Consider the following 22,971-nt stretch of genomic DNA (forward strand, 5'->3'; position numbering starts at 1 on the left):
GCCGCGCCCAGGCCCCCAGCTCCAGCTCCCGCAGACGCAGCGTCCATCCTCTGACAGACACCCGCTCACCCTCGAGGCTAACACCGGATGCCCGCGTCGCCGACCAGCGCAGACGCACAGCCAGACGCTCTCGCTCCTCGCGCGCGCCGCCCCTCGGACCTCAGCCTCCCACCGACTCCCGCTTCCATCCCACCCTACCTTGCCGGCTTCCCACCCAGCGCGGTCCGCCTGCGCCTCCTGGCGGCCGAATCTAGAATTGCCCGATAGAGACGGAGGAGGGAGGGAAAGGGAGGGAAGAAAAAATTCGGTTCTCCCCTCCCGCCGCGTCTGTAGTTCCCACTTGTGAGCCCAAGGGCAAGGGCCAGGACACGAAGAATCCAGAACGGGCTCTGGCCTCCCTCGACAGTCTGGGTTTCTCCCTTATGGATTTGGGGGAAATTATTCCCTATTTGTATTTATCCAAACCCCCTCTGGGGTAGGGAGTTGGGGGACTGGGTGTGCTTCCGACCCCATCCTCCAGTCAAGCCTGGCTGTGGTCGTCCTTGCGGTGACGCAAACCTTACTAACCTGGATTCTACTCCTCCTGTTTTAGGGCGCTTTACTCTTGGCATTCACCTTCATATGCCTTATGACCCTCAAGAGCAATTCCTCACCACTGAAGAGAGACCCAACGGGGGCTCCAGTGGCTCCCAGCGCTTGTTCTCAGCACTCCATAAGTAGAGTGGGCAAACCCTTACCTTTGCTCTCACTGGGGAATTTCCTCTATGCTCCTTCCCCCATGGACATTTGGCCCAGCCTGACCACCTTGTTCCCTCACTCAATTTTTATTGAGCACCTGCTCTGTGTCCAGGACTGTGCTGGGTTTGAGGATAACAACAAGATTGATGTGACCCCTGCCTCCTTTAATGTAGCTTACACTCTAGTAAGGGAGACTCTCAGTGCACCCACGAATGCTCATAAACAAAAGATGATCGACTTTACAGAATGATAAACAACGTAAGGAAAAGAGTCTGATATGATGAACAGTAAGTGCCAGGAACAGCATCACCCAGGAGGTAACAGGTAGTGGGAGGCTCTGAGGTGGGAATGAACGTGGCCATTGGGAGAAAGGAGGGCTGGCCAGCATTGTAGATTGCCAGGAGCTGGGGCTGCTGCTTCTGGCCAATGAGTCCTTTTAGTCACAGGACGTTGAGCAGTAAGAGCATTGGCTCTGGAGTCAAGGGATTTAGGTTCTAATCGTCCTCTGACACTGGCTGCGGGAATGTGGAGGGGGCCCCCTAGTGCCTCAGTTTCCACGTCTGTATGTCCAAGCCTGCCTCACTGGACTGTTGTTGAGTCTATAAAGAAGGCACTTGGCTCATGGGAACAACAAAATAGTAGTTCCCTTTTCACTCTCCCCTCCACTTCTGCTGAAATACCCGTTCCATTAAGGGAAACTCACGATTTTGCCAGAAGTCTTTGTGCCTTATTGACGGGTATGGCTATGATGGTTAGGAAATTCGGCTGTAAATTGGGAGGAAATGTCCTCCCTGCAGCTTCCGTGGAGGCTCCAAGCTTTTCCTCCTCCTTCCCCGCCCCACTCTCTACCTTTCTCCCCAACACACACGCACACACACGCACACACACACACGCGCGCGCGCGCGCCACTAGGATTGAGAACAAGAGCCTAGAAACTTCAGGTCCTGACCGGAGTCTCCAGAGCCGGGAACTCTGGCGACTGGGAGCGTAGCGCTGAGGTTGAAACATTCTACCTACAGTGAGCCGCTCCCTTAGTTACTATTATTTCTAAGCGCTTCCTAAATCCGCGCCCTCCGTAGGGCGGTTTACGTTTCCTGAGCTCAGCGCCGCCTTGCGGCGAGTCCTGGTTATTGCTTTCTCTTGGCCTCTCTGCCCAAGTAAACTCCGGGAGCGCCGAGCCGGGAGTTGAGCGCTGGTCTGGGAACTCAAGCTTGGGAGGAAAGGAGCCACAGTGGGAAAGAAGACCGAGGGTATGAGGAAAGTCTCTTGCGGAGAGCCGCGTCTGATCCCGTCCAGCGTCGCTCGAAAGAGGTAGGAGGTGGAGTTTAGACGTTGGGAAGAACTCCCGAGCCTCAAGTCAAGAATTTGAGGTCTTAGCCGGGTGGCCTGGTACCCGGGTACCCTGGTACCCGGAGGTACCAGAGTGGCCTGGTACTTCCATCACTAATGGGCTAGGCCAGGGAGGGCGCATTCTGCCCAGAGGTCGCGAGCGCTTTGCCTGACTCAGGCCCCCCAAAAAGAAAAAGCGGAGTCAGCCTCAGCTGCGGCGGGCGCAGGATGTATGCCTCAGCACTTTCTATTGTGATTCCCGAGGGCTGGGGCCAGATTGACTGCTTCGGGAAAGGCCTGGGCTCCCCCAGAGGACACCAGAACTGACCGCAGCCTGCCCGCTGACTCAGCTCCCCCACCCCAGCGAAAGAGAATGCGGGAGGGGGGCGAGGCCCATTATAAAGACCCGCACGCCCGGCCCACGCGCAGCCTCTCCGATTTCCGTCAGTACAGCCCTCACCCCACCCGGTGAATACTCGGGCTGGGTCAGGGTGTCTCCGGGGCGGGAGAGGGCGAGGTGACGGAGATCCGCTAGCAGCCCGGGTCCGCCAGGTGTTCTTCACCCTGTCCCAGCCCGGGTTGGGCGGGTCTGGGCCCCGAAGGGCGCCTGTCAGACGCTGAACCTTTGGTCCTGCCCTTCTCGCCCGCAGCGGCATGAGCAGCGCCCCCGCGCCGGGCCCGGCGCCCGCCAGCCTCACACTCTGGGACGAGGAGGACTTCCAGGGCCGCCGCTGCCGGCTGCTGAGCGACTGCGCGAACATCGCCGAGCGCGGAGGCCTGCGCAGGGTGCGCTCTGTCAAGGTGGAAAATGGCGCGTGAGTGTCGGTCCAGGAACCGCCAGGCTGCGTTGGGGGGCGCCGGGATCCCCTGGCCTAAGCTCCAAGCCTGCGACCTCAGCTCTCGGCCCTCCTTTCCCTAGACTGTTAGCCCTGCCTGGGACTGAGCGACCCACATAGGGAATCCCTTGGCCTCCCCAGAACTCGCCATACGCCATAAGACAAAATGTGTGAACCAAAGAGATAAAGGCGACTGACAACACTTTGCGGGTGCCGGGTGGAACCAGCCTGAACCCTGAAGCGGTTCCTAGTGTAGTTATTTCCTATTTAGAGTTTTTCTCTGTGCAGTTAGATGGCTCTGCGCTAAATCCCTTCCTCTCGCTCCACCCTGGTCTCTGAGAGCCTGGGGCCCCCTGACTACTGCAGGTTGTTGCTATCACGGGTCGCTACTGCAGGTTGGGCAACGGGGGCGTCCTACACCTACCTTTGCAAGCACCTAAATCCTCAGGGTAGGAACTCTTGGTCGGGTGATCTTCAGAAGCTGGAAAATTCCTTCCAACCAGCAGAGCCTAAGCTGGAAGTCTGGGTCTCTCAAATCCTGGATAGCGAGCTTTAGGGTCTTCAGCTTCTAGAGGGGGCCAGATTGTCATGAGCTGTGTATGTCAGGGTAAGGGCCTGGGGTTGAAGAAAAAGACTGGTTTCAGTCTTCTCTAACACAATAGGGTTGAGAGTGGGGAGGAAGGTGTGAGGCTGGGGTAGATGCCTCCCACGTTCCTTTATCTTTCCCCAGTTGGGTGGCCTTTGAGTACCCCGACTTCCAGGGACAGCAGTTCATTCTGGAGAAGGGTGACTATCCTCGCTGGAGTGCCTGGAGCGGCAGTGGAGGCCATCACAGTGACCAGCTGCTCTCCTTCCGCCCAGTGCTCTGCGCAGTAAGCACAGCAGCCCCCCACCCCCCCCCACACAACCTAGCTCCTAGCTTCAGACCCTGACTCCACCATGGCACCTCAGAAAGGCTGTCCAGTCACTGTATGGGGACATATAAATACAATTCCTAGATAGGTGGTGCCGGCATTACTTCCCAGAACCAGAAGTATATCTACAAGTTCAAAAAGTGGGCCCAAGTCAGGTACCCAAAATCAGCACCACGGACAGCACCAAGACTGAGCTTGAGCACCTATGGATCTTCACTTCGTGTCCTCCACACCTATGAGAGAGTGCCTCTGTCATCACACAGTCCTGTAAGGCTGGGGTGGCTGCTGTTAGCCTCATACACAGGTGTGGAAATGGGGCTCAGAAGGAGCCTTTGGACACAAGAGTTAACATGAAGACGAGACTAGAACTCAATTCGGGGATCATTGGAGAAAAGGGGTCAGTCTCTGTGTGTATGTATGTGGAGTAAGGGTTGGCAATGAATCAAATAAGTCCCTGGAGGGCGGGATCTCATTTCTCACTTGTGCTGACTTAAGTACCATTTGTTGAGGCCTGTGGCTGAGAGGTAGAGGGCAAAGAGCAAATGCTGACTTAGCTTAATTTCTCCATTCCAGGAGAGGAAGACTCTAGGGCTATGGAAGGCAAGACCCAACCAACACTGATCCCTGCCCTGTCTGTTCTGACTCTGTCATCCCTTAGCTGGATTCAGTCCTTTGCGAGACTGTACCCAAGGTCCTGGCAAGGAGATTGAGTAGTCAATGAGGCCTTTAGGAAAATTATCTTGGTTAATGGGCCAAATTTCTCTCGGGATCTCTGATTTGCCTTCTGCAAATAGGTCCATATTATAAGATGCCCTCTAGCCTTGACCTGGAAGGGTCTCTGGGGAAACCCTCAGTTTCCGCACCTCCAGTCAAAGCCACAGAAGGGACTAGGCTGGGGACTTCTAAACATCCCAGCTTCCCAGATTGTTATGGATATGATGGACTGATTTCTGGGAATGTCTGTGGAGCCAAAGTGTCTGCACAGCTGTGTTGGGAGGGAAGATGGGGAAAATAGGACTGAGAATGTACCCATTAACACTTCTTTGGAGGGCCTGACCTGTCCACCACCACCTTTCAGAATCACAGTGACAGCCGTGTGACACTGTTCGAGGGGGAGAACTTCCAGGGCAGCAAGTTTGAACTCAGCGATGACTACCCATCCCTGCCCTCCATGGGCTGGGCCAGCAAGGATGTGGGTTCCCTCAAAGTCAGCTCTGGAGCGTGAGTCCTGGGACTGGAACAAAGGAGATGAGAAGAGAAGGGAGGCAATTGTCATCAGGGAGGGAGGTTGGGAAAGGTGATGGTGTGCTAAGAGACATGGTAAAGAGATGCTGGGAGCTGAGAGATGGGGGAAGTGAGATGATGGAGACAGACTGTGGGGTCAGGCAGTAGGAGATAGGAGTCAGGGAGCCAATGTGGAGATAGAGGAAAGGATTTTTTAAAAGATGGATGAAGAGGCAATGGAGGGTGGGAATAGGGGACAAGGGGAGGACTATGATAAGAAGACCTGGAGCAGTGGGCAGGGCAAGAAGAGATCCATGTAGGGAAAGTTGAAGCAATGGTTTTGGAGCTGGGGGGCAGGGGCTGAGAAAGGAGGGCTACTAATGGGGGACATTGGTGGGGATGCAGGCAGAGGCTGCTTTACCACCCTTGTGCTCTCACTGGCCTAGGTGGGTGGCCTACCAGTACCCAGGCTACCGGGGCTACCAGTATGTACTGGAGCGGGACCGGCACAGTGGGGAGTTCCGTACCTACAGTGAATTCGGCACACAGGCCCACACCGGGCTGCTGCAGTCCATTCGAAGAGTCCAGCATTAAGCTTCACTGCCTTGTCACTTCTCCTGAGGACCCTCAATAAAGGCTCCTGAACCTGCCTGCCCCTCTTGCCTCTTTCTTGATGTCTTGCTTTGTAATCTTCATCCTAATTCTTCTTAAGGTCCTTGACTGCCAACCTGACCCTCCTCTCAAGCTTTAGGATTCTTGACTATGGAGCATGAACGGGCTGAGGATATATGTGACTAGACCCTGATAGGGCTAAGAAAACTACTGGTAAGAATCCTGGGGATCCTGTTAAATACAACCAGTCTCACACCTCTCCTTGGTCAAGGCTGATGAGCTTGGGCCATGTGTACATGATGCATTTGTCATCCTCTGGTTCAGGTGCACACAGTTGTACAGCAGGGCTCATAGCTGAATTTCAACCACCTGGGCCAGGCACCTGCATGCCTGCACAGCAGGACCTCTTTAACGGTATGCAGAGCTCCCCAGCATATTTCCAGCCTTTCTCTTTGCCCTGGCTCCCTATCCAACTGAGCAAACCGTGCATCTTTTTCCCAGCTTTATAGAATTTCTGCTTTATAAAGAAGCAAAACTGTAAGAGGAGAGATGGATGAGAGGTCCCACTGCCTCCCAGGGCCTTCTAAAGGGGAGACTTTCTCTGAGTGGAGCCCCCAGATCCTTTGTCTGAATCTTAACAATCCCATCATGATATTGAGCTCTGGCATTGACCAAGCATTTTCATACCCTTCCTCTCAGCTGTTCCAAAGAACCCTCTCTTCATTCTTCCTCTCCCTCCCCTCTCTTTGGAGGATTGGTGAGTTGGAGAGGCCACTCCTCAACCACTGACCACAGTGAGCCTGGATTCTGGAGCAGGTGGCAGAAGCCCTCAGGCATCCTGGGGCTGAGTGGTAGCAGCACCAGAGCCCCTGGCACCAGTGCAGGTTCTACCCAGTTCCCCATTTGGCCCAGTTAATGACACACATGATCCCACATAGGCAGGGCCCTCAAAGCCCTTGGGACTCCCCTTATTCTGTCACTCAGGGATGCTTGTGACTTCAAGCCCATAGGGGACCTATCAATAAGGAGGAATGGCCCAGGTCATTGCCCAAACCCAGAGAAGGTAACCAATATTGGAGAACAGTTAGACTTGGACTTGAGCCATTCCCAGGGGTCCACCTGTGCAAAGTCAGGCATCTGCTCCTGTGGGAAGAGCCCTGGACTAGAAGTCAGAACATCTGGGATCTAATCATATAGCATCCTTGAACCTCTATTCCCTCACTTGTAAAGTGGGGCTATTGATCCCTACCTTGTTGGTCTCACGGAGTTGTGAGGATTCAAGGAGAAACCACTAAAAATGCTTGTGGTATTATGAAAAAGCACTTGGGCAGTCCAAGTAGGGCCTTCATTCTCCTGCACTGGTCCCCCACCACCATGGATTCCAGGGTAGGGTCGAGGGAGCAAGGGACAGAATTCTGAATAGGGTATGAGTTCTGCTTTCTAAATGGATGGGTTCTAGAGCCCATGACCCTGTTGCATTTGGTTCCTCTAAAACCTTCCATACTTAATCCATTTCATCAATCAGGAAGGAAGCTGGGCTGTCTGAGAGGGAGAAGGCTTGATGAGATCATCCAAATGACCAGTGACAAAACAGGGCTTGAACCCTGGGCTCTTGATCCTAAATTCAGACTGTTAAGGGAAGGCTGACCAGAACTGGGGTTAAAAGCCTCAGGCCTCAGCAGAACCCCACACTTCTGTGGGCCCCAAAAGAGTCTGGAGTTCCTGCCTGGTCACAGACTCCTAACTATCCCTTTGGAGAATGGTAATAGTAATAATAGCTTAATGTTTAGAGCCTGTCTGAGTGGTCAGCATGGGCTATATAAGCCTCATAATTCTGTATGGTAGATACTGTAATTTCATTTTATAGATGTAGAGACTAACTTCCCCCAAAGTCATACAACTAAGAAATGAGGGAACCAGAGTTGAACCTAGAACCCATACAAATGAGCCTCAGAGCCCAGCAGCCCTTCTCCCCTCTTCCTGCTTTGCAGGGGTAAGAATGGGCAAAAGGAGATCTACTATCTCCCATTCCTTTTGGAGGGTATGTGGCTGCTGGGAAGAGTCAGCAAGATTGCTTCAGGAATGGCAGTGGGAGCTTGAATAGGACACTCCCTGTTTCTAGGACTGAGTGTTCCCGTCTGTACAACTAGGGAGTTGAGAGAGCTAATATTTGCTGCAGCCTTTGTCAATACAAACCTTCTAGGGTTTCCTGGACCTAGGGGTCCAACTCTGCTTCCCACACTGGTGCCTAAGGAGTAGGGGCTTAGAGGCCAAGCTAGGAGTGTTCTCACTTTTCCAACCTCCTCCTATTCTAGACAGGTTGATGGTCAGCAAAAACCTGTGGGTCTGGGACCCAGCCAGGTGGGAGGAGGATGGAGAAGAAGCTGCCTGGGACTCATCCATTGGCTGCACTAAGCCAAGGCCAAAGGGGATGAAAGAGGCCATCCCCTTTCTGATGCAGCCAAGACCCAGGGACAGTGGGCTGGAGGGGGAGCACCTCTCAACCTCTTTCCAGAGCTCACCTACCCCTTCAGCACCTGAGTCCTCTGTGAGGCAGAGACACAGAGCCTGAGCTGTTGATCAGCAGTCTGGAGCTGAGATATCTGGATAGACCTCCAGCTCTGAGCACCTGTCCCTTCTGTCTGTCTCAGCCTTCTGCTGAGAGCATTGAATGAACCCCACTGCCTCCCCACTCTCTCAGCTCTGGCCTCCTGCTCATCATTTTCTATCTGGGAAAGAAATAAGAAGGCATGAAGGAAAGAGATTGGAACCTCATCTCCACCTCCAAGGCCCTCCCCTCTCTCGTGAAGTCCTGGGTTTGGTCTCCAGCAAACATCCTAATCTCTTATCTTTCTCCCCACCCCACCCCCTGCCTGCAATTTCTCATCTACATCTTCCTTTAGGGTCCTGGACTCTGCCTCCCTCACTCCTCCTTCAACAAAGGCGAACACTCCAGCAATTGCAGCAAGTGAGGAATGAACCTGGGCCCTGCAGAACTCTTCAAGTTGGACTCTCTAGCCATCATCAGTCAGACACCACAGGATCATGGATCCTGCAGGAAATTTGCCCACTCTGATCCATGTGCTCTGGAGTCCCAGGCCTCCTCACCTCCTGAGCTCAAGCAGCAAGAGAGAAAGGCCTTCAGATTACCAATTCTGACACTAGCCATCAGGTGCTGCCTGGCTGCAGGTGGGTTCCTAAGCCCAGTGCCTCATCTGCAGCTAGCATCCCTCCTTAGCTAGCCTCTTTTGAGCCAGGAAGCCCCACAGGTCCTCAGAGACTTCAGGCCCCCTGGGAACCACATCAGCTTTGCTAATACACAGTCAGTGTCTTTGGAAGGGATTTCAGCCTCCACACCTCCCCTGGGTTGGAGACCTTATACAATACACAACGCTGTTTCCGTCATTCTACTCCTGCTAGAGCAAGGTGCCAACTGCAGCCTGGTTCAGGGACAACCAGGAGGCCAGTAGTTGAGATGGTGGATGGTAGGCTGGCATGACAGGGGATGGGGAAGGATGGAAGAGCAATTCTTCTGGGGGAAATGGAAGGGGGCTCCTGAGCCTCCTGCCTGACACAAATTGTCAGGACCAAATAAATGAAAAAAGGAGGGGAAGGAGAGACATAGGACAGAGAGAGAGTAGAGACAGGAAGCGGGACGGCACTGAAGAGGCTAGATGAGGGAGAAGGAGAGACCTAGAAAGGGGGAGGAAAGATAAACCGCTAGAAGTTGTCGGGGGAAGACCCGGCGCTGGCCCAGAGGCCTGGAAAGGCAAGAAACGGGCCAAAGCAAGAGGGAGACGGGGAAGGAGATCCGGTCTCTAGGGAAGAGCAGAGAGTGAGAGAGGAGGAGGAGGGAGGAGGCTCAGGGAGGAGGAGGGAGCGGAGATAACGGGAGCAACTGCTGCCCGGGCCGGGAGCGGAGCGACAGGCGAGAGGGAGGGAAGCGGAAATTTAAAAGTGAAGATGCAGATAACGCAGCCTGGAGACGGGAACCCGGGTGGGGGTGGGGGGAGAAGGGGGAGGAGAGTGGGGCGGTGATGGGGGCTGCAATGGGCGGGAGGAGGGGCTGTGGCCCCTGGGGTCCAAGGTGGGGCCGGGTACCCTGCCCCATCGCTGTTTGCTGAGAGTCAAGGAGGCGGAAAAGAAATGCGCTCCCGACCCCTATCAGAGTGGGAGGCCCAAGCCCATCCCCCGCGCGTCTCCCGGGTTGCGGGGCGCTGGGGGCTGCTGGGCGCGCTTGGCTGCGGCGCGGCGTGTTGGAGACTTTATTGCGATCGGGCGATAAGAGGGGCGGGGGCGGGGTCCGGGGGGCCGAGGCAGCTTCGCTTTAATTAAAACGGAAATTGCGGCCCCTGCCCGCGCGGGGGGCCGGAGGGTTCCAGGCAGCCTGGTAGCTGGGAGCATCGCTCCAGGACCCCCTCCATCCCCCGCCACACCCGGGCAGCCCCCTCCCGCCAGGCCCTGTCGGACCCGCGCCGTCTCCTTGTCACCCGCGGTTGCCTCGGGCGGGGATCGGTGCCCCGAGCGCAAAGCCTGACGCGTCCCCCTTTCTCATCCCCACCCCCACCTCCCACCACCCAGTCCCTGGCGGCGATGAGACAGAGCGGCGCCTCCCAGCCCCTGCTGATCAACATGTACCTGCCAGGTACCAGGGACCAGCCAGGGGCTGGAGGCACCAGGACCTGGGGCCGGAAGTTTGGGTTCGGGCATGGGAAGGGGTTGCTGGGGTCCAAGGGAACTGAACGCGGTCCAGAGACTAGGATTGCTGGGAGGACTGAGCAATGTAGGGCACTGGGGGACCTTAAAGGCAGATGGAGAGCTTTAGGGTTTTAGTGTGAGGTCTAAGGACTCAAAGTGAGGAGACTGGGAACCTGGGAGGCCGAGGGCGCGAGCTCAGCGGCTGAGGGAGCCTGGTAGGGGAAGCAGGAGTCTTCGGTGTGGCAGGGGACTGACTCAGTGCGCGTTCAGCGTTGGGAAGCTGCGGTCAGCTGAGCGTCGCCCCAGCGCCCTCGTGGCTCCTCACCTCCGTGCTCCGAGCGTTCCCACCAGCCCAGCCTTCCAGGCGCCCTCCTCTCTTCTCGGATGGGCTCCGGGCGCTCCCGCTCCGCTGGCGCACTCCCTGCTCGGCTTTATAAGGCTCCCGCCGGCCCGTTCGGAAAGCGGATTTCCTTTTTCCTGGACGCGTTTCCTGACTTGGGCGTTATGGAGGGGCTCCGCGCGGCGCGCGCCCGGGCCAGGCTCGGGGAGGAGGAGCTGGCAGCTCGAGCCCCTAGCCTCGCACCCAGGAACCAACCCTCCACCCCCCACCCTCGGAGCCTTGGCCGGGAGCCCTCTCGGTCAAGCCCACAATCTCCGCCCGAGTCCTCCTGACTGTTTTTTTCCTGCTGCTACAGATCCCGTCGGAGACGGTCTCTTCAAGGAAGGAAAGAGCCCCGGTTGGGGGCCGCTGAGCCCGGCTGTACAGAAAGGTGAGCTGGCCCGAAAGCAGGGGATGGGGGGTGGAGACAGTGGATGGAGGCTGGGGCACCTACCCCAGAATTACAGGTGCCACCACTAGGAGATCGGAGGGTAGAAGGGATGTGCAATGCGGTATGACTGTGGAGAGGCTGAGGGGAGGGGGTATTCATTTGGCCTTTGGTTCCACTCCAGTATATTCTGAGTCCCAGAGCTGGACCTACACACCAGGGCAGAGGGAGAGGATCCTGGCCCTTGGCCTTTTTACACTGAGGGGCCAGGACCCGGGTGCTTGGTGTCCTTCCCCTCTTGGCAGCAGGAACACAAGGCGGGGGCCACATCCTGGCAAAGGGTAATTACTCCCTGGCCACTCCACCCCTTCTCCCCACTAGCACTGGGCCAGCACCTACCAGCCTCACTGGCCCAGGCCTGCCAGGCTCTAGGGGCCAAGTCGGCTGGGCCACTGATGTTGATTCTCAGGTTCGCTGAATTACTCTTGGCTTTGCCTTGTTGGTTTCAGAGCCTGGCTGGCCCTCCAGGCAAAGGCTCTCCACAGCCTCCCCCCGCCCCACCCCAGTATCCAGATCTCACCAAGTTACAGTAACCATAATGACAATGTTAGCAACTGCTTTTTCCAAAAGGGAATGTGACTCCCAAGGAGAATGGGTTTCTGAGCCTCTGATGTCGGTCTGCATGGGAGCCAGCTGTGCATTTTAACCTAAACCTTCCCTTAACTGTCCCTTGATCCTGACCTTAGAGCTCCCGACCTGGAGTCAGGCAGCTACTCGCTGAGCTGGTGTGGAGAGACTGGGGTTGAAATGATGGTGAGGGCCAGCATCTGGGTTCAGAGCAAGTGGTTGAGAGAGGAAGAGAGGTCCACCAGGCTTGATTTGAATCAATAATCAGACGACTTTGAGCAAAATTATTTTTCCCCCCTCTCCTAAAAGAGAGTGAGAAGAAGTCAGTGTATCAAAATTTTTCTCCACTTGTCTGACTGAGGCTGCAAAACAGGGGAGTGGGAATTCTTGGGCAGCCCTCTCTTTCATCACCATCCGGGAAAATCCTGCTTGGAGCTTCCAGCAACCCCCAAATCGGGACCGCCTGACCCCATGATCCCAGAGATGGCCAAAGATGAGAGGTGGCAGGGAGTCAAGCCCAGCGGCTTTCTGGTCTTATCTCCTCTCTTCAGAGCTGTGCATCGCGCCCCAAAGTAGAACACCTTCCCATGCTGGGAATCCCGGCTGTTCCGAAAACTGGAACCCCTAGTAGCGCCAGCGCGGCGCTCCGCACCCCGATCCTGAAGAGAGTGGGGAGCCTTCAGAGTCTGACCCTCCTCGCACGCTTCGGGGGCCACTGCCCCCATTCCTGTCTGACTGGTACCGCCAGAAAGCCAGCCTCCACCTCTTCTCCACCTCAGGCGGGGCCAATCCAACTTTGTCCTTTGGCCTAGGCCTTGTGTAGTGGCCGGTTGGTCCCGTGGCACCGGGGTCTCTCTTCCCCCGGATTTGCGGACATGGTCCAGCTGGGATGTGGCCGTCTAAGCACCTGCGCAGACTACCCTGTGCGGTCCCGTAGGTTCCTCTCTGCTCCGAATAAGGGCGCAGGCTCACGGTGGCAACAGAGGCCGGTGTTCAGCCCTTGCTGGCTTCCCAGAGTCGCGGGCCCCGGTACGCCGCTGCCTCCACGCCGAGGAGGCTGTGCTTCGCCCCCCTCCCCAATTCTCACAAAGCCTGGAGCCCGCGGGGCTTCGTCCTTCTAAGAGGGAGAGCCCTGCTTCCATTGTGCAGAAGCACGGGAAAGGCTCAGGACCGCTGGGCCCATCAGCCCCTCCCCGGCCAGGCGCTGCAGCGGCGCTCGGCTACCCGGTCCCTACCCAACGCGCCCTTTTCCCCTACCCGACGCCGGTTCCCACCAGCCCCCCGCAGTCTGCCGCCTCACCTCTTGCCCTCCCTCCTACCTCCGCCGTCCCTTCCCTGACTGCCCGCCCCCTCCCCACAGGCAGCGGGCAGATCCAGCTGTGGCAGTTTCTGCTGGAGCTCCTGGCGGACCGCGCCAACGCCGGCTGCATCGCGTGGGAGGGCGGCCACGGCGAGTTCAAGCTCACAGACCCAGACGAGGTGGCGCGGCGCTGGGGCGAGCGCAAGAGCAAGCCCAACATGAACTATGACAAGCTGAGCCGCGCGCTGCGCTACTACTACGACAAGAACATCATGAGCAAGGTGCACGGCAAGCGCTACGCCTACCGCTTCGACTTCCAGGGTCTGGCCCAGGCCTGCCAGCCGCCTCCGGCGCACGCCCACGCCGCCGCTGCCGCCGCGGCTGCAGCTGCAGCCGCCCAGGACGGCGCGCTCTACAAGCTGCCTGCAGGTCTCGCCCCGCTGCCCTTCCCGGGCCTCTCCAAACTCAACCTTATGGCCGCCTCGGCCGGCGTCGCGCCCGCGGGCTTCTCCTACTGGCCGGGCCCGGGCCCCGCCGCCACCGCCGCCGCCGCCACCGCAGCCCTCTACCCCAGCCCCGGCTTGCAGCCCCCGCCCGGGCCCTTCGGAGCGGTGGCCGCCGCCTCGCACTTGGGGGGCCACTACCACTAGACGGGGCGGCCCTGTGCCGCGCGGCCTCTCCCGGGCGCCCAGAGCCTCGCTCGGTCCCATCCACACCCGGGAAAGGGGCCGGGAGCCTCCCCGACCGTTTCTGTCATCTTAGATTTTCCTCCGTCGCAGCACCCAGCCCCTGGGGGGAAGGAACCTGAAGCCTCCTCCGTCTTCTTTTAACTTTGTATTTGCCACCGCCTCCCGCCACCTCGTCGTACCCGCCCCCGCCCCGGCTTTCTTTACCTTCCAACTTCATGGCCCCAGAGCCCTCAAGGGGGTTGCGGGACCTCCCGTGTCTTTTTCTGCCCTCCACCTGTACTTCTGCCTGGCTCCTGGAAGCCCCTTCCGTTCTGACCTCTCTTTTTCGAATTCCAAGTCTTTTCTCGTTTTTTCTTTCTCCCACCGAGCGGCCCCGTCCTAGAGTGATAGCGGCCTCACACAGCCCACCTGCTCCTTGACCTCCGGGACTTCACCGGGTTTGGTGAGGCTCCCTGGCCCTGGGACTCATCTAGGTAGCTTCCGCGCCCCCCCCCTTTCCTCTCTCTCTCTCTCTCTCTCTCCCTCTCTCTCTCTCCCTCTCTCTGGATGGCCTGGTGTGTTTCTATTCCCTTCTAGACCCATTAAAGCTCCCAAGCTCCCTACTGCCTCCTCTTTGTGTTCTTTGATGCACCTGAACCTTTTTTCAGGGGGAAAGGAGATGCCCAGCTTAGGCCTGAGCAGAAAGGCTTTACAAGGAAGAGTTGGAGAGAATGAGGAGGCCAAAGCCGACTTGGGTGCTACAGGGGGCAGGGGAGTCTCTGGTGGGTGGGCTTGGCCCAAGAGGGAGACCGCCCTAGTGTAGCAGCCCCACCGGACTGACCGCGGGGCAGTGGATCCCAACCTGCCTCACCCTGCCTTCCACCTGCCCCTTCACCTCACCCCATCCCACCCTCCATCCCAGCCTGTCTCATCTGCAGGCCGTCTCAACCTTTCCTGTCTCCAGTTAGTCTCCTTCCCCACCTGCCCTGCCCTCCCCAGCCGACCCTCTGACTTTCTCTCGCTCTCCTTCACAAGCCCCCCCCCCCGCCCCTCTATCTCCAACGCTATCTCTTCTGTGGATCTGCCTCCCGATTTTCAGAAAGACCGAGACATCTCCCCACCCTACCCCTCGCTCTCCGCCTCGGGTTCCGCACCTGCGGCCACCCACAGTGGCTTGGTGAGGCACCCTCCTTCTCTCGGGTGGCGCGCGCCCTCTGCTGGTCGGAGGAGGTAACCCAGGGCCGGGTTTTACCGCTACATCCGGACTTAGCCTGGTGAAGCCTCAGGTGTCCGGTCTCCCAGCGTCCAGGTGGACCCCCAGGCTTCCAGGCTTTCTTTGATCTTCAAAGAGGAGGGCAAAGGGGAACCTCGGCCCTGCCTCCCTCAAGAAGTCCTGGAAGTGGCTCAAGTGTGTCATTCTGTTGCCCGCCCCCGCTTTTTAAAAGATTTTATTTATTTGTGAGAAAGAGTGCGCCTGAATAGAGGGAGGGGCAGAGGAAGTGGGACAGCAGGCTCCCCGCTCAGCGGGGAACCCGACGTGGACTTCATCCCAGCACCCTCGGATCACGCCCCCTTAAAGCCGAAGGCAAACGCTTAATAGCTGGGCCCTTCTCCTCCCCCCCCTGGAGGCCCTTCTGAATCCTGCACGCACTGGGACCATGGCCTTTATGCTCTCTCAAGAGGCTTTTTTTAAATAAAGATTTTTATTTATTTATTTGACAGAGATCATTAGCAGACAGAGAGGCAGGCAGAGAGAGAGGTGGGTAAGCAGGCTCCCTGCTGCGCAGAGAGCCGGATGCGGGGCTCGGTCCCAGGACCCTGGGATCATGACCTGAGCCAAAGGCAGAGGCTTTAACCCACTGAGCCACCGAGGCACACCTCTTGAGAGAGGCTTTTTACAAAAACTATTGGCCGGAAAACTGCCTTAAACAGGTTCCGTTAGATGAAACAACACCTGGGCAGGTGAGTGAGGCGATTGCTCCGACCTTGGGCTGCACATCAAGGCAAGCCCCCACCCCTTCCCCCATGGTCTTGGTACTTCTTTCCCAAGGTTCCTTCGGGTTGCTGGTTGAAGGGAGAACACCCTGGGCTCCCAGAGGAGGCCGAGGAGATCTCCTTGTGCGCTGTGGGTGGGAAGGGGATTGCAGATGGAAGGCGCACAATTTGGTACAGGAGGGCTGAGATGTTTTTCCCCAAAGAGTGTTGATGAAGTGATCAAAGTCCACCTAGGGAAAGAGTGTTTATTCTTTTTCATTTTATTTTCACTTAACTTTTTCCTGGTTGTCCAAATAACACATACTTGGCATAGGAAATTTGGAAGATACACACATATGGCCTTCATTAAATATGAATTGGACAAAGGGGGGAATGAAGCATGGGGGGGGGAAATGACCTACAGGCCCATTACACTGAGGTCACTATTCATATCTCTTTGACATAATTCCTTTCCTTTTCACTATGCCTTTTAGAATTTAATGGCACCCTACTTTAGTCACCTAATATCCTAATATGAGCCTGTTCCATCTCATTACGCCCTATAGACCTCATGAGGTGGAAGAGCGGACTCACGCATTCCAAGGGGGCGAGTCCCACGTTGTAAGGGCCTTGGTGACTTGGAGAGAGGAGGGAAGGACCTCTTTGCAGGGGGCAGGAAGCTGGGAAGGAGAACAGATTCACTGGAGAGACAGAACCGAGATCCAGAAAGATCTGGGCTGCTGAGAATCATGGGCTAAATGTAACAAGGTGAAATTTTCTGGCAGGGAGGGTGAGGCCCTGCTCTTAGATCTTTAAATGAAAGGACAGAAGGTCAGAGTGTGAGGCGTGGCAAGAAGTGGCTCAGGAGAGCCTGTGTATAAATTAGTGGCTTCTTAGCATAATATTAAATGGGAGGCTGAAGGTGGAATGCAGAAAAATCATTGTGATCTGAAGTGGTATTGATGGAGCTACAGGAGTGAAGGTGAAGGAAATGACCCACTTGCACTAGTAGTTGTGCCCCGGGTATACTGGACACAGTGTCTAGAGAACAATCCCGAGAGAACACCAGATGGAGAACATACAGCATAGTGGGCTCGGGCCGTGAGAAGAGAGAAAGCTGGAGAACCAACCACAATGAGAGACGTAATCTGGAAATCACACTGGGGAAAGCGACATGAGGGCTGTCCTCAATTACTCCAAGAGCTGGCTTGTGACAGAGGATCTGGATGTATGTATGTGACAAAAGGCAGTATTGGGACGCGTGGTAGGAAGCTACGTATAGAGAAATGTGCCAGTTTGATTTGGAAGGAAGGCAGTTGTCAGTACTCAGCAGCCCCTTCCCTAGGGGGTTGGGGAGGCAGAGACAAGATAACATCTCCAACCTTGAGACTCTTCAAGTCCTGGGAGTCAGCTGGTAAGGGTGGGATTTCAGGCACGTTGAGGAGCCGAGGGGAGGTGCCCCTAGATTAGAGGCTCTTAATCCCTAGGAAATCACATCCTTTTTTTTTTTTTAAGATTTTATTTATTTATTTGACAGAGATCACAACTAGGCAGAGAGGCAGGCAGAGAGAGAGGGGGAAGCAGGCTCCCCGCTGCTCAGAGAGCCAGATGCGGGGCTCCGTCCCAGGACCCTGGGATCATGACCTGAGCCGAAGGCAGAGGCTTTAACCCACTGAACCACCCAGGCGCCCCAGGAAATCACATCCTTAAAGCCACCTGCCCCTCTGTTTTTTCCTACACTCAGGGCCAGTTTGGAAGCTAAGATACAAGATTGGGAATCAGAAAACATGAACTCCAGTCCCAGTATGGCAACTCTCTTGCTTCATCATCTTTGGGCAATCACATCTCTTCTCTGGGATTCTATTGTGTCTCCTTAAAATGAGGCTCAACCAGGGATTTGAGAATTCTACTTGGTGGAACCTCAGAGGTCACCTAGATTTTCTCTGTCCAAAAAGAAGAAGAGTTGGAAAATGACTCTCCAAGGTGATTTCTAAGGTTGTGTCCAGCCCCTGAATCCCATAGATGGGTGTTCTCTTCTCTAGGTCATCTCAGGCCTGGCTATAGCTCTGCCTCGGTGATGTTTCCAAGCCCTGAGCTACTGTGATCTTGAGATGACTCTATTCCACCTCAAGTCCCAAAGAAGCCACACTCTTATTTATTTACTTTGAAGATTTTATTTATCCATTTGACGCAGACAGAAAGAGAGAGCGAGCATATAAGCAGGGGAAACAGGAGAGGGAGATGCAAGCTCCTTCCTGAGCAGGGAGCCTGATGCAGGAGTTTGGGGGGCTCAATCCCAGGACCTCAGGATCAAGACCTGAGCCCAAGGCAGATGCTTTGACCGACTGAGCCACCCAGGTGCCCTGAAGCCACACTCATCTTCCTGATGTTTCAGGTCTGTCCTCATGGACCCTTAACCCCTTGATCCTTGGCCTTCGAGGATCCTGACCCTATCATTGCTTCTCTTTCCCATTCCAAAGTCCAGTTCCTCTTGCATTCCCTGAAGTCCTGAGCCTTTTCTTCATCTCCTTATTCATGTCACTGGTGAAAATATGACTCACTCCCCATCTCCCCACTCCCATCCCCCCAAACTATTTGCTTCTGTTACAGAGTTTATAAAACACTTACACATCCATTGTTTTGCTGGTCCCCTCCAAGATCAGGGAGGAAGACAGGGCCTGCTAGAAGGATAAATAAACCAAGGCACAAGAGGTTAAGAGACTTGGCCAAAGTCTCAGATTTGTTGACCTGTGTCTTCTGGTTTCTCTCGCAAGTCTTTTCCCAGGGCTGAGTGGTTTCTCCATTGTCCTGAGTGGCCCTTGATCACCTTCTTTGCAGGATCCTCCCCCACCCCGAGCCAGGATTACACACACCTGTGTCTCCTCCACAGGTGGAGCATAGCGTGTGTGCCATGTCACCAAGCTCTGCTTGCAGATGGACTCAGAAGCCTGGATAGCATGTGGCATGAGAACATCTGTGTCTACACCACCTGATACTTGCATGGTCACAGAGGCACATATTAGTTCAGGGGACCACAGATAAACATCGAAATGGGCTTCTGTGCTGTCCTTTTCTCAGACCCTTCTGCTTTTCTGGACTTCATCTTTTTCCAACATGTCTTTAAGATGCATGGAACTTCAGGTTTTTCCCCAACCTGTTTATAATCTGTATCAGTTAAACTTGCTGATAATAAAAAGAGCAGTCCTACCATTCACTGAACCTGACTCTGCCGGGCTACGCCCTATGCCAATGCTTTTCATGTGGCATCTCCTCTGAGTGGTCCACAACCTTGTGAGGTGGGGGTGGTTACCTCCCCTTCCAGATGAGGAAGCTCAGGCTCGGAGAAGTCAGGTGGCTGACTTAGCCCATGATTTCTGAGCTCAAGTCTTCAACATCATACCAGATTCCCTCCTGCTGGGCCTTCCTGGAGAGCCTCTTCCTCATGTGGATGGGACCTGCTGCTTACCCATATCAGGTGTACTCTTGTCTGATTGTCGTGGCAGAAGGTGGATGGTTATGAAGAGAAGATTGACAGCTTGTCTTATGAGTCCTTATTTAGGGCCTCCATCTGGTAAAGAACAAATCGGAGACTGTTTTGTTGCCCCCTTGTCTTTTGCAGGGCTTCACCTTCTTACTTGTGTTCCTACAAGCTTGGAGTAGATCACTGTACTCTGGGGTGAGGCCAGGGGTTTGACTGTACCTTGCCTTTGGTGGCATTTCCTATCTTAGTTTTGTCAGTGGTATTTCTCCCTGACTCTCCTCTGTCTTAGAATGGCGGGTTTCATCTGTAGAGACGAGTGACCCACTGTCCCATTGACTGTGACTTTTTCTATTTCTGAGAATTCTCTCACTGGATGCTGCCTGCTATTTCTGTCTTTCCTTTCTCTGTAGACAGAGGCAACATAGTATGGGGGGGAGGGAGGAACAAGAGCTCTGCGGCTCTGGGTTTGGGTGCTGGCTCCCTCCCTTACTAGCTGTGTGACCTCAAGCACGTTGCTTTTGTACTTTGTGCAATTATCCTATCTGCAAAGTGGATTTGCTAGTAACAGAACCTACTGTATAGGGCTGAAGGATGAAATGATTACATAAGTACCTTATTACATATCAGTATTTTCTATTATTAGACAAACCAACAAAACTACCCAAAACAAGGCAAGAACCTGCCTCTTCCCCTCTAGTGCCAATCAGATGCTGCTGTATGTTATGGGAGGAACTTGAGTGGCCACAGCTACTTTTTTAGGCCAATCCAGACCTTGTCCTGGGCCCATCTGCTGAGCTTCTCTTGACGGGTGATGGGGCCACACCACTGTCACATGGGTCAGCCTCCTATACTCAGTGCATTCTCCATTTCTTCTTGCGGCAATACTGAATCTAGAATTAGAGCATGTCAGCTAGTTATCAGCCTTGTGACTTTGGAAGTCGGTCTGTACTCTTTGGAGACTTCGTTTTCTCTTCGAAACTGTGGACAGGGGGCGCCTGGGTGGCTCCGTTGGGTAAGCCTTCGACGAAGGTCATGGTCCCAGGGTCGTGGGATTGAGCGCCACATTGGGTTCCTTGCTCAGGAGGGAGTCTGTTTCTCCCTCTCCCTCTGCCCCCGCTCATGCTCTCTTTATCTCAAATAAATAAATAAAATCTTTAAAAAATAGATAAAATAAAATGTGGGCAATACTAATACTTATTACCCATTGTCATCATGTAGATTAAATAAGAATAATATTAGCAATATGGGACACCTGGATGGCTCAGTCGGTTAAGTGTCTGACTCTTGATTTCAACTCGGGTCATGATCTCAGGGTCATGAGATCAAGCCCCACGTCGGTCTCTGTACTCAGGGTGGAGTCTGCTTGAGATTCTCTCTCTCCCTCTACCCCTCCTCCTGCGCGCTCTCTCTCTCTCTCTCAAATAAATACATAAATTTTAAAAAGAATAATATTAGCAATAGCACCTAACGTACTTCTCACACTTATCACCACCTAAATAATATCCTAATATTATTCCTCTCAGTGTAGCAGAAATAGCGAGCTTTCCTCCCACTCCCGCCCCAAGTTGCATGCTCCTTACTTCACATAGTAGGGTTCTCACTGGGAAGTGATTGCCCAGCCAGGGTCGAATTTTCCAGCTCTCCTTACATTTTGGTGGGAATCATGTGGCTTGTTTCTGCCAACAAAATATGAATGGAAATGATAGTATGTGTCGCCGTTAGGCCCAAGCCCTTAGAAATGGATGTGCCGTTTCCATACTGTCTTATTTCCTTTCTGCCTTCTGGGTTCATAGGAGAGCTCATTCCTAAGAGAAGGCAGAGCTACCACATGGTTGGATCCTGGTTCCTAAAAACCCCATGGAAAGAAGTCACCCATCAACATGCATTACGCTATTCCCTGAAGTTTGCAGGATTTCTTGTTATAGCAACTAACGTTACCGTAACTGATATCCAAATCACAAAGCTTCACAACAATCCTCTGAAATAGACATTATGATGTCCCCCACTTCATAGATGTGGAAACTGAGGCACAGAGGGGTTAAGCCTGAAGTCCCACAGTGAAAAAGAGCAGAGCAGACTCTGTACCCAGTCTCATTTCAGAAGCAGTGAGTTCTCTTAACCACTAAGGATGTGAAAGAGCTTTATACACTGAAGCCTCATAGAAATAATAATAATAATAATAATAATAATAATAATGGCTAATACTTATTGAACACTTACATGCCAGGCACTGTTTACAGATCTTTATGTTTGAGGTACCTGGACGGCACCCCAGTGGGTTAAACCTCTGCCTTCAGCTCAGGTCAGGATCCCAGGGTCCTGGGATCGAACCCTGCATCAGGCTCTCCGCTAAGCGTGGAGCCTGCTTCTCCCCACCTCCGCCTGCCTTTCTGCTTAGTTATGACCTCTGTCTGTCAAATAAATATATAAAAATCTTTTTCAAAAAGATCTTTAGGGGCGCCTGGGTGGCTCAGTGGTTTGGGCTGCTGCCTTCGGCTCAGGTCATGATCTCAGGGTCCTGGGATCGAGCCCTGCATCAGGCTCTCTGCTCCGCAGGAAGCCTGCTTCTCTCTCTCTCTCTGCCTGCCTCTCTGCCTACTTGTGATCTCTGTCTGTCAAATAAATAAATAAAATCTTAAAAAAAAAAAGATCTTTATGTTCATTTAATCCTTATGACCCTCTGTAGTTGCTTTTAATATTATTCCTACTCTGTAGATGAGGAAAACTAAGGCACAAAATGTTAAAGAACTTGCTTGGGGTCACAGCATTGCTAGAGGTATGATTCAAACCTAGCAGCCAGCTCACCCCTTTCCCCACCCCTTCATCCCTTATCATCTCTCATGGAAGAATGAGTGGATCCTAAGATTCTGAGAGGCCCAGGAAGTGGTGGGACTATAGCTTGCGCCCAAACCCCAGCCCAACCCCAGGACAAGTTCCAAATCCAGCACTTACCATGGGTTCCAGACAAAGACAGTGAGTAATGCCTATCAGAAGTCTTGTGGCCAATTGTGACCTTTGAATTTATCTCAAATGACATGATAGAGTAGAAGGAACCCAAATGGACATGGATACAAACCCAGCCTTTATGTACTCTCGTTGGAACAGAGAAGGCTACTTGCTCTCTCTGAGACTCAGTGACCTCATCTGTAGAATGGAGATGCTGATTATGCCCACCTTGTTGGTTTGCTGCAAGGACAGAGCATGTGCCTAAAGAGTCTAGTGCACAGAGTTGCTTCCCAAGTGTTACCCCCACCCCTAGCATCAACCAGCTCAGAACACAGCGCTTCCCTGTGAGCTCAAACCCTCTCCCACCAGTCTCATCCTTTAGTCCTCCAGTCTTGCCTCCTCCAAGTGTACCTACCCTTAGTCTCTTTCCATGAGTCAGAGAAGCTCCTTCCTTGAGTTTCTGAGAGATCAAGGGATGGAGGAGTAGTTGAAGGAGACTGGAAGGCCAGACCCTGAGCATGAACATCAGGTTCCTTTTTCTGGAAGAGGAGGACATGTTGCTTAGCAACACAGCAGGAAGTTATCAGGGCAGCTTCAGGCTGTGCTGTCTTTTTTATCCTGCAGCATGGGGATGTCTGAGGTGACACCAGATGGGGAGATGAGTGGGAAAAGCAGGGAAGGGTCTGTGGTCTGACAGCAACCTCTGGACCTCATCCTCTCTCCCTGTGATTCACCATACCTTTACCCTTTACCCTTGGCTTTCTACTTTTGACACACAGAGGCAGAGAGACAAGTTCTGGGTCCATCTTGCACACACTTGTATGCAATGACCACTTCCATGACCATGCATCTAAAAC

General features: G+C 54.1%; 2 protein-coding genes and 1 long non-coding RNA gene across 4 annotated transcripts; 2 read left to right on the plus strand and 1 right to left on the minus strand.

Annotated features, from left to right (window-relative positions):
• The first annotated feature begins 1,065 nt into the window (after positions 1–1,065).
• Positions 1,066–5,680, plus strand: CRYBA2 (crystallin beta A2). Of its 2 annotated transcripts, none has more exons than XM_082691561.1 (5): positions 1,066–2,049; positions 2,718–2,882; positions 3,634–3,775; positions 4,896–5,038; positions 5,488–5,680. In XM_082691561.1, the coding sequence occupies exons 1-5, from the start codon at positions 1,991–1,993 to the stop codon at positions 5,633–5,635; spliced, it is 657 nt and encodes a 218-aa protein (XP_082547687.1). In that variant the 5' UTR covers positions 1,066–1,990; the 3' UTR covers positions 5,636–5,680. The 2 variants fall into 2 exon arrangements, with proteins under 2 accessions (XP_082547687.1, XP_082547686.1); XM_082691560.1 differs by lacking the exon at positions 1,066–2,049 and adding an exon at positions 2,101–2,535.
• LOC309844543 lies at positions 2,764–10,766 on the minus strand. The gene is made up of 3 exons (XR_014300750.1): positions 10,677–10,766; positions 3,328–3,518; positions 2,764–2,860 (listed from the first exon to the last, which is right to left on the minus strand). It is a non-coding gene; the product is annotated as an uncharacterized lncRNA (long non-coding RNA).
• On the plus strand, positions 10,223–14,246 carry FEV (FEV transcription factor, ETS family member). Its single transcript, XM_082691559.1, has 3 exons — positions 10,223–10,298; positions 11,047–11,121; positions 13,106–14,246. Exons 1-3 carry the CDS (start codon positions 10,247–10,249, stop codon positions 13,693–13,695), a joined length of 717 nt encoding a protein of 238 aa, XP_082547685.1. The 5' UTR covers positions 10,223–10,246; the 3' UTR covers positions 13,696–14,246.
• Positions 14,247–22,971: the final 8,725 nt, after the last annotated feature.

Source organism: Mustela nivalis (genome assembly GCF_964662115.1).
Source record: "Mustela nivalis genome assembly, chromosome: 11".
In the NCBI taxonomy this organism is placed as follows: domain Eukaryota; kingdom Metazoa; phylum Chordata; class Mammalia; order Carnivora; family Mustelidae; genus Mustela; species Mustela nivalis.